This window comes from Aphelocoma coerulescens, chromosome 1, assembly GCF_041296385.1.
Source record: "Aphelocoma coerulescens isolate FSJ_1873_10779 chromosome 1, UR_Acoe_1.0, whole genome shotgun sequence".
Taxonomy (NCBI): Eukaryota; Metazoa; Chordata; class Aves; order Passeriformes; family Corvidae; genus Aphelocoma; species Aphelocoma coerulescens.
The window spans coordinates 484,484-495,323 of NC_091013.1; the positions used below are offsets into that span (position 1 = coordinate 484,484).

Here is a 10,840-nt window from a genome sequence, read left to right on the forward strand (position 1 = left end):
TCTGGGTCCACAGGGAAGTTCTTGTCTCCATAAGTGCAAAGATGTGGCTCACATTGGCTGTACAATGAAGGCTAAGGAGTCTCAGAGGGTCACACAACTCTGGGAACTGACAGTTTCATATCCTGGACTGAACAGGGATATTGCAAATAAAAACACAAGTCTGGTAACACTGTCTGTATTTCTGCAGAGACCAAACCCCCTCTCAGCAGTGAATTCCAGTGAAAGCCTGCTCCCAGTAGCCTTGTCTCTCCTCCGCCTGCAGGGAGGGCAGCTTTGCCACAAGGCCACACCAGCTCTGCCCTCTCGCAGCCCTTCGGAGAGTGGAGCATCCCAAAACGGGAGGGGGATAGTGTGGATTGTGGAGAGGAGCAGAGCCGTGCTGCAGAGAGGTGACAGGGATGGGAAGGAACACAAGGGATTTTCTCCAGGAGAGATATTGCCCATGAGCAACCAGTCTGGAGAGGAACAGAAGGAGGAGACTGGCATTAGGAAATTGCCACTCTGGGACTCCAGTGTGGAGAGGAACAGAAGGAGGAGTCCAGCTTTGGGGCACTCTGGGGCTAGCCCTGCTGCTGGGTCCCTCTCCAGCAGAGCAGCAGGAGGATCCGCCTGCGGATCTGCTTTGTTTTCCAGCTGTACACGAGGGGGTTCAGGACAGGGGGGACCAGCAGACAGGCATCAGCCAGGAGCGTGGGGGCGAGGGGGGGCAGGTGCTTCCCAAACCTGTGGATGACGGACAGGCTGATGAGCGGGATGTAGAAGAGCAGGACGGCGCAGAGGTGGCAGATGCAGGTGCTGAAGGCTTTGGCTCGCGCCCCCGGGGAGATGGTGCCCAGGATGGCCCTGAGGATGAGCACGTAGGACAGGAGGATGGCCAGCGAGTCCAGGCCCTTGGTGAGGATCACGGCGCTCAGCCCGTACCAGCTGCTGGGCCGCACGTCCCCGCACGCCAGCCTCAGCATGTCCTGGTGCAGGCAGAAGGAGTGGGACAGCACGCGGGCCCTGCAGAACGGCATCCTCGCCATGAGGGCAGTGACGGGCAGCACCAGGCAGGTGCCCCGCAGGACGATCAGCACCCCTGCCCTGGCCACCAGGGAGCCGCTCAGCACGGAGCCGTAGCGCAGGGGGTGGCAGATGGCCACGAAGCGGTCGAAGGCCATGGCCACCAGGACCCCGGACTCGATGGCCGAGAAGGTGTGGATGAAGTACATCTGGGCAAGGCACGCCTGGAAGGGGAGCGAGGTGGCCGGGACGCAGAACACGGCCAGCACAGTGGGCAGGGTGCAGAGGGACAGCCCCAGGTCTGCCAGTGCCAGCATGGACAGGAACTGGTACATGGGGGCGTGCAGGGCGTGCTCTGCCCTGATGGCCCAGAGCAGGCAGCAGTTCCCCAGCAGCATGAGCAGGTACAGGCAGCACAGGGGCAGTGCCACCCAGGGGCTGCTCACTGCCACCCCGGGAATGCCCGTGAGGATGAAGGCCAAGGGGCTGGACCCAGTCCTGTTGGAAGAGGACATCTCACTGCTCCAGTGGTCCAAGGGTCTGGAAATTAAAGTGTCTTGGAATAAAAGCCCTGCTGGGAGACATCCCAGCTGGCACAGGGTGGGGAGGGCAGGCTCCTGGGAGCCAAGAAGCCCTGAGCAGCTGCACTCATTCGAGACTATCCCATCGATCAGATATGAGAAAGATATTAGATCATTTCTTCCTAATTTCTAAATAGATATCGGGAAGGAATTGTTCCCTGGGAGAGTGGGCAGGCCCTGGCACAGGGTGCCCAGAGCAGCTGGGGCTGCCCCTGGATCCCTGGCAGTGCCCAAGGCCAGGCTGGACACTGGGGCTTGGAGCAGCCTGGCACAGTGGGAGGTGTCCCTGCCCATGGCAGGGGTGGCACTGGATGGGCTTTGAGGTCCCTCCCAACCCAGTCTGGGATTCCATGACTCTGTGATCAATGAAGGAAAAGCCACAGCCTCGGGATCACCATTGCCAGGGCTGTGCACAGCAGCAGACAACGAGGGACAGAAGTAGGACATGTAAGTGTCTCCCCCTGTTGCAGTCCCCTTTAAATGCCAAAATTTTCAGGAGATTTGGTGCTCAGCCCTTTGGCAGGTGCCCCAAAGCTTCTCAGCAGCACAGACAAGAACAGGCTGTGTGCTCCTGCCCGGGGTAGGAGGAGAGGTGGGACGGAGCCCTGGCGGTCACGCTGGGAACGGGGCTGGCTGCTCCCCATGGCAGTGACGGAGCAGCCTTGGCCGTGCTGGTTCCTGCAGGGATGAGGCAGCCGGCAGGAGAGGGAAGGGAGGATGGAGGGGGCGGGAGATGAAGGCAGGGAAAAGCCAGTGTTTGTGCTGAACTGAATGCGGTGGGAACACGAGAGAGAACATCTCCCTCAGAGAGGAGAAGCAGCCCCATTACGTGTGAGTCTGTGTTGATTCCTTCCCCTTTGGTTTCAGCTTGGCAGAGTGTGTGATGTTTTAGGGAGCTTTATCAGCGAGATCTGCGGGTCAATTATCCAAACCAGCCCCGAGGGAAGGAAATGCCATTTGTACTTCTCAGCTCCAACAAGATTAAATGGAAAGGAAGAAATTCAGAGGCTCAAATGAGAGAGAAAACCTGAATCACATAATCCCAGGGTCCCTGAGGCTGGAAAAGCCCTCCCAGCCGAGCCAGGCCCAGCTGTGCCCGATGCCCACCTTGTCCCCAGCCCAGAGCACTGAGTGCCACCTCCAGCCCTTCCTGGGACACCTCCAGGGATGGGCACTCCAAACCTCCCTGGGCAGCTCTTTCCAAGGCCTGACCTCCCTTTCCATGGGGAAATTCCTGCTGCTGTCCACCCTGAGCCTCCCCTGGCCCAGCCTGAGGCCATTTCCGTTTGTCCTCTCCCTGTTCCCTGGGAAGGTCCCCCTGTTGAGCCTCCTTTTCTCCAGGCTGAGCCCCTTCTCCAGCTCCATTCCCTTCCCTGGACACACTCAGTGTCTCTCCTGCCCTGAGGGACGTTGGACACTGAAGATGAAATGATGTTTCACCTGCCCTGAGGCCGTCAGAAAACTCACCAGTGGATTCCAGGTCTCTCTCTAGGATCCCGGCAGCCGCCTGCTCTCCTGGGCAGCCTCAGAGCCCGAGCAGGGGGCAGGAGCTGCGGTGCTCAGCGAGAGGAGGTGGGGGCAGCCGGGGGGGATTGCCAGAGCAGGCTCTCTGCAAATGCAGGTGCAATTAGTGCCTGTTACAAACTCCAGCTGAGCAGCTGATGGTGGCAGCAGCTCAGCTCAGCCCTCACCACGGCTGGCCAGGGAAAAGCTCTGGGTCTCTGATCAGCTGGGAATTAACCCTTTTTGCATAGCTGAGGAGCACAGATTGATTAAAATTTGTCTCAGACTCCTCACAGAATCCCAGAGTGGTTTGGGATGCAAGGGACCTTAAAGTCCATCCAGTGCCACCCCTGCCATGGCAGGGACACCTCCCACTGTCCCAGGCTGCTCCAAGCCCCAGTGTCCAGCCTGGCCTTGGGCACTGCCAGGGATCCAGGGGCAGCCAACACCTATTCATGAACCACTTGAGAGAATGAAGGGAATTTGTAATTATTGACCAAGGTGGACTTTTAGGGTGCCTTTTCATCAGCACAGAATCAGCACAGAAAGGTTTGAAGGGAGCATAAACATTGCCCAGCTCCACCCCCTGCCCCAAGCCCACCTGTAGATATGACATCAAAAGGAATATTTAGCAAAGCGATTTGCTCCCAGCACTTTCCTTACACGCTGTTTGTTGCTTCTGCCAGAGACTTCTGTGAATTCTGGTTTGAATCAAGCCCTGACAGAAATTGCCCTTTCAGAGGAACAACATCCCTGTTTCCTTCAGGCAGCCCAGCTGTACTTACCCAGGTGACAGCAGAGAACACAGGGAAGGGACCAGGGCCAGCCCTGGCCGCTCACGCTGCTCACAGGGCTGGGAAGCTGCATTTAAGCAGCCACAAACCCCGTGGGGCTCCCCCAGGGACACACAGCTCATGTCTTTGTCCTTCAGGGCGTGTGAGCACCACAGGAATGCCTACAAGCTTTTCCTTGTGTAGTGGTTTGGTCTAAAATACTCATTACTGTTTATCTTCTGTGAGATAAGAATTAGGAGAAATGCAAAGCAGGCACCAACTTGAATTAATATAAAGAAGTTTATTAACAGACCTAAAAGAAGAAAAGAAAAAAAAATTATACCACCTTTAGAACTCTCCTCCTCCCCCCACCTTCCTCCCTTCTCCCACTGACAATGTAAAGACAACCCTTAAGATGTTCAGTCTGTTTACCACTTCCATAATAACCTGGTTCAGTCCATTTAGAAAGAGAAGTCTCTTTTTGCTCATGCTATGAAAACAGTATCACACCGAGACAGCCACCCACTTCCAAATATTGTTCAGTCCATTTAGGAAGAGGAGTCTCTCTGCTTGCGATGTGAGTCCCTTCCCCCGACTTGCAGCTTTTCCCGCAACTGCTTTCGAGGGTCCACTCTTGAAAGTTTTCTGGGGTACAATTTTAAGGTTGAGCTGTTCAGAAACAAAAAAACAGAGGCCCTTCTCCTTCCCTGGGAGCAAAGGGTCATCTTCATCTTTAAGACTATCTCTGGAAGCATCTCTAGGAATTGAGGTTTTTCTCCTTTCCTCTTTGGAGCAAAAGTCCTCATCTGGTTCATCTGGTTCATCTCTCTCTGTCCAAACTTCTCATGAAATTACAGCTGCGTCAGCATCTGCCTATCTCAGCGCAGGTGCTTCTGCTTATGAGTTGAACACTCCACCCCCCATATCTTCATGAAATTACAACAGGATACTCTGATATATCATAGCTTCACAACAGACTTTCAGCTTTAAGCATCTCCTCTCTCTCTTCCCTCAGGTTTTCAGCTCTTCACAGCAATAAAAGGGTTAATCTCACCTCGGCCTTACAGCTGGAATGTGGCTTATCGCTGTTGGTCACCTGACCTCTGCCGGACAGAGGTGCCGCTTTGCTGAATCTCGGCCGCAGTGGAGGGGGGGGTTCCGAGCCGCTCCGGCTGCCCACGGCAAGGCAGTGGGGGGGGGTTCCATGGCTGGAACAGGCCCATGGCTCCAGGCTGGCCGTGGCCCGGCCCGGCCTGGCCCAAGCAGGGCCTGGCCGGGCCTGCTGGCCCCTGCACGGGGCCTGCAGCCACCTGTCCCAGCGCCGGAAACGAGAGAGAGCTGAGGTGGGAGTTTGTCTATTCTTAAGTGTGTATCACAGAGGCGGTCACAACTTTAAGTGGCTTAAAGAATTGTCCATATTCAAACTGGCCAGCTGATAGGTTCTATCAGGTCCCAGAGGAAGCTGTAAGCACCCCTTAGCAAGGATATCCCTTCCGGGACTATGCTTGCTAACCTATGACACCTTGTTTTCTCTGAAAAAAACAGCACCGTGCAAAAATGGGAGGAAAGGGAGATTTGGGACAGTAGATGGAGAAAAAAATAGCAGAAGTGACGTACGCAGAGAATTCACACATTTTCACCCTGCTCTGTGAAAATTTTGCATTTGAGAAAGTGAAGCGATCCAGCCCTGGTGCCCTCCTCCCCTGGCTGCCCCCGTGTAGCTCCCTGATTTGTACCAAGGTAGATTTTATTTCTCTATATTTGCATGTGTGTGTGTATATCACATTTAGACAGAGAGAGAGAGAGAGAGAGAGAGAGAGGGATTAGATACCAGGAAACAAGGACAAGAAGAAAATCCTCAAAAGGTTCCTAAAAAAGAGCACAGACCAAGAAACCAGTCAGAGGATTCATAGAACCACCACGGAATCACAGAATGGTGTGGGTTGGAAGGGACCTCAAAGCTCATTTCCTTCCACCCCACCTCACCATGGTTCACACCTTCTGATTCACAATCAGAAATGGTATTTTGATTTTTTTTTCTTTTCATAATGGGATGAATTTCACACACAGATGGGATACAGAGATGGAGGGGGGTGTGGTGCTCCCATTGTCCACAGCCTCCAGCTGCCTGTTCCACACCTTTGACAGGGCACAGCCCAGGGCTGTGAGTGTTCCACTGCCTAAAGGGGCTCCAGGAGAGCTGCAGAGGGACTGGGGACAAGGGCTGGAGGGCCAGGAGCCAGGGAATGGCTTCCCAGTGCCAGAGGGCAGGGCTGGATGGGAGATTGGGCAGGAATTGTTCCCTGGGAGGGTGGGCAGGCCCTGGCACAGGGTGCCCAGAGCAGCTGGGGCTGCCCCTGGATCCCTGGCAGTGCCCAAGGCCAGGCTGGACATTGGGGCTGGGAGCAGCCTGGGACAGTGGGAGGTGTCCCTGCCCATGGCAGGGGTGGCACTGGATGGGCTTTGAGGTCCCTCTCAACCCAAACCATTCTGTGATTCTATGATAAAACCAGAACAAGAGGGAATGGCCTCAGGCTGGGCCAGGGCAGGCTCAGGGTGGACAGCAGCAGGAATTTCCCCATGGAAAGGGAGGTCAGGCCTTGGCAGGGGCTGCCCAGGGAGGTTTGGAGTGCCCATCCCTGGAGGTGTCCCAGGAAAGGCTGGAGGTGGCACTCAGTGCTCTGGGCTGGGGACAAGGTGGGAATGGGGCACAGGTTGGACTGGCTCGGCTGGGAGGGCTTTTCCATCCTTAATGATTCCAGAATCTGGCATTTTGCACAGGTGTGGGAAGGTCCTGGCTCCACTTGCCCACATCACCGCAGGCAACATCTACATCCTGGTGCCCAGTGTGCCCACCCCCATTGTCTATTGGGTGAGAACCAAGCAGATACAGACAAGGATCCTGATTCCAGTTAAAGTTTTCAAGGCAGAACTTCCCGTTGGGCCATGCCCAGCCCTTGAGCTCACTGGGAAGGTTTGGGGATGGGAAGGGGCTCCTCAGCTGTCCCCCCGGGCTGGCTCTCGGCACAGAGAACTGTGATTTGTGGCTGCTCATCGTGGAGCAAAGCCATGCTGGAAGCAGCACTGGGGCTGCAATAAAGGGCTGCAGCAGCCCAGCAGCTGATGGGTTTATGGGTGCACTCAGAGCCTGCCAGGAGTTACCCCTTAGCTGGGACGTGTTCCTTCCCTTGCAGCATATCCCAGTGCATCCCTGAGTGCCACTCAGACAGACAGCACAAAACATTCACAAAACATGTGGTGGGGGCACATTGTGTCATCTTTTTCCTGCATTTAATCACCGCCTATAATTTAGAGAATTATTTTTGAAAGAAGCAAATCAATAATACTTTGTGGAAGCAGAAAGTTCTAGCACAAACCAAATTAAGAGCTTCATTTCCTGAATTAGGAACAAATTAACTCATTATCCACACAGCAAAATCCTATTTGCAAACAGCAGCTCGAGATGTTCGTGGGGAGGTGTTTTGGGGTGGGTTTTGGCAGTGGGTGGGGTGCAGGGTGCCCAGGAGGGAGCTCTGGGCTGTCCTGTGACAGGCACAGGTGGTTCCACACGGATCAGTAACAGACCCCTCACAAAATCATGGAATCATGGAATCCCAGACTAGTTTGGGATGCAAGGGACCTTAAAGCTCATCCCGTTCCACCCCTGCCATGGGCAGGGACATCTCCCACTGCCCCAGGCTGCTCCAAGCCCCAATGTCCAGCCTGGCCTTGGACACTGCCGGGGATGGGGAATTGTGGTGCCTTTGTGTAAACGTATTTATTATAAAGGGCAGAAAATATCAAACAGAGCAGGCACATCCCTGAAGGGTCTGCACCCCTGGGGGACCCCCCCCCGAGCAGGTACACCCCCAGAGGAATGAATCCACACTGAATATGACTGTCCAGTTTATCACTTCATCTCTCAGCATCCCAAAGTTCTCCCATGATCCCTCATATCCCTCACATACTCTGGGTATAGGTGATGCCTTAGGTTTTAACTTTTCTATTTTTCAAATTCTGTACTGCCTGGTGTGTAGCTCTGAAGTTTCTTGTAGCCTGTTAACTTCTGCTCATTTGTGCTGGGCAGTCATAACAAAGCCTCTCCGGGCCTGCTGTCCAAGGACACCCAGACTGTCCTAGGCCCAAAAAGTATAAACCAAAAAGCCTCTAAATGGGGGTAAGCTGAGGGCAATGACATCATTAAACTGAAGCTTTAACTGGAGAATTAACCCTGCTGTGCAAATGAACCAAACCTATCAAAGGGTGAGGAACTCGTGACCTGTCGTCCACCTTGGGGTCCATCTCAGCAGTGGCCTCTGGCCCCCAGGGGTACCTTTGAAGGCCTTTCAAATAAACACCTACTTTTATTCCCTTACTCCTGTCTAGTCTCTGTTTCTAGGAGGCTTCTTAAGGCATCATAGGGAGGGTCATAAAAGCTTCAAAACAACCCAATTCCATCCTTTCCTGTATGTGCAAAGCTCAATTCCTGCAGAACTAAATTGGGAACCTCCCACAGGTGTGAAAAATGACTATTTATATAATTTATTTATATATTTTATATATACATTTAAATATGATATTTGTATTTTTTTCCTTCTCCTTGGCCATGGGCTCTGTGCTGGAGAGAGAACTGATGAGGACACCTTGGGGGAAGCAAACAGAGACCCTACAAAACCCTGTGACCCTCAGGGCAGCATGGGCCACCTGGGTGTGGGGATTTCTGACCTGCTGGGCTGGGATGGCAAGAGCTGGATCAGGGATTCAGCGGTAAAACAGGCCAGATTTGCTCTTGTGCCTTTTGTATCAGTACAGATTTATAAATATTCCAGTTCTGCAGGTTCTTGTTCTGAGACTTGGGGGAAATAAAGGAAGTGGGTACATTAAATCAGTGGAAATATTATGGATTTCATTATCTTCAGCATCTCTCACTGCTGCTGATTTGTATTTGATCTGTGAATCAGCTCTGCAGCAGCCGCACACATCGATAACTAATTCAGGCAACAGAAATTATGTCTAAGTCATAGGAGGACAAACACAACTGAAAAGACAGATAAAAAATCCGTGTTCTCATGTTTGTGTTCTTCCCCATGAGCTGGGAGCTGGTCTCCCTCAGAATCCCAGGATCCCTGAGGTTGGAAAAGCCCTCCCAGCCCAGCCAGGCCCAGCTGTGCCCGATGCCCACCTTGTCCCCAGCCCAGAGCACTGAGTGCCACCTCCAGCCCTTCCTGGGACACCTCCAGGGATGGGCACTCCAAACCTCCCTGGGCAGCCCCTGCCAAGGCCTGAGCTCCCTTTCCATGGGGAAATTCCTGCTGCTGTCCACCCTGAGCCTCCCCTGGCCCAGCCTGAGGCCGTTCCCTCTCCTCCTGTCCCTGTTCCCCGGGGTGCAGAGCCCGACCCCACCGGCTGCCCCCTCCTGTCAGGGACTTGTGCAGAGCCACAAGGTCCCCCCTGAGCCTCCTTTGCTCCAGGCTGAGCCCCTTTCCCAGCTCCCTCAGCCGCTCCTGGGGCTCCAGCCCCTTCCCAGCTCCATTCCCTGCCCTGGACACACTCCAGCCCCTCCAGGGCTCTCCTGCCCTGAGGGCCCAGAACTGGACCCAGCCCTGGAGGAGTCTCACAGTGCCCAGCACAGGGGACAATCCCTGTCCTGGGGGACAATCCCTGCCCTGGGGCTGTGGCCACACAATGGCTGGGACAGCCCAGGGGCCATCGGCCTCTTGCCCACCTGGGCACACCTGGGCACACCTGGGCACACCTGGGCACACCTGGGCTCGTGTCCAGCCGCTGTCCGCAGCACTCCCAAGGCCTTTCCCAGCTTTCCAGCCGCTCTTGCCCCAACCTGGAGCACTGCAGGAGGTTGTGGTGACCCAAGGGCAGGACCTGGCACCTGCCCTTGTTGGAGCCCAAGGCCTGCAGTGCACTCAGGGCCGGAGGAAGGGGACAGTGCTCTGCCCTCGCTGTCTGGGGGATCAGGGATGGCCCTAGGTTTAACTTGCGCCCTCCAAGGCTGTTCCCAGAGCTCATGCTGGGAAATGGGAGCCCCCTCCTCCAGGAGATGCCATGATCCAAGGGCTGGAGCCAGGTCTGGCTGTCTGTGCCAGGGCCATGCAGCTGAGGAAGGGGCATCGCCCACCATCCACCCCTGTCCCCGTGGGAAGGGTCAGCCCCCGAGCAGGCCAACACAGGATGGTTTGGCCCCTCTTGCACCCCTACCTTCATTAAATGTTCCAGCAGCACCCACCGCTCTCTCTGGGGGGACCTGCAGGCCCTCAGCAGCTCCTCAGCATCACAACAAGCAGAAATACAGCCTGTGGAGCTCAAACACAGGTGTCATTTACCTCCAGCTCCCTGTCAGCTGAATACTCTGAAGTGTCCCAGTTCTGCATGGGCTGAACGTGGGACTGAGCACCCCCAGGCTGCCCAGCAGGTTTCTGCTCCCTGTGGCTGTGACCGGCTGAAATGTCACTGTTTTCACTGCAAATGTACACAAATCACTCAGTTCGTTACCTGGGAAAGAGATGGGAGACATTTAAAGGGGATCATGTACCTGCTGCAGAACTGATGTGTCTGGGGTGGATTTTTGCAGTCCATCATGTGCTGCAATTTGCATGTTCAGATCACAGAATTCCAAAATTATTTGTGCTGGGAGGGACCTTGAAGCCCATCCAGTGCCACCCCTGCCATGGCAGGGACACCTCCCACTGTCCCAGGCCGCTCCAAGCCCCAATGTCCAGCCTGGCCTTGGGCACTGCCAGGGATCCAGGGGCAGCCCCAGCTGCTCTGGGCACCCTGTGCCAGGGCCTGCCCACCCTAACAGGGAACAATTCCTGCCCAATCTCCCATCCAGCCCTGCTCTCTGGCACTGGGAAGCCATTCCCTGGCTCCTGGCCCTCCATGCCTTGTCCCCAGTCCCTCTGCAGCTCTCCTGGAGCCCCTTTAGGCCCTGCAAGGGGCTCTGAGCTCTCCCTGGAGCCTTCCCTT

General features: G+C 55.1%; 1 protein-coding gene across 1 annotated transcript; it reads right to left on the bottom strand.

Annotated features, from left to right (window-relative positions):
• Positions 1 to 560: 560 nt before the first annotated feature.
• On the bottom strand, positions 561 to 1,517 carry LOC138115174 (olfactory receptor 51G2-like). The gene has a single exon (XM_069028240.1). It carries the CDS (start codon positions 1,515 to 1,517, stop codon positions 561 to 563), a length of 957 nt encoding a protein of 318 aa, XP_068884341.1.
• Between the last annotated feature and the right edge of the window lie 9,323 nt (positions 1,518 to 10,840).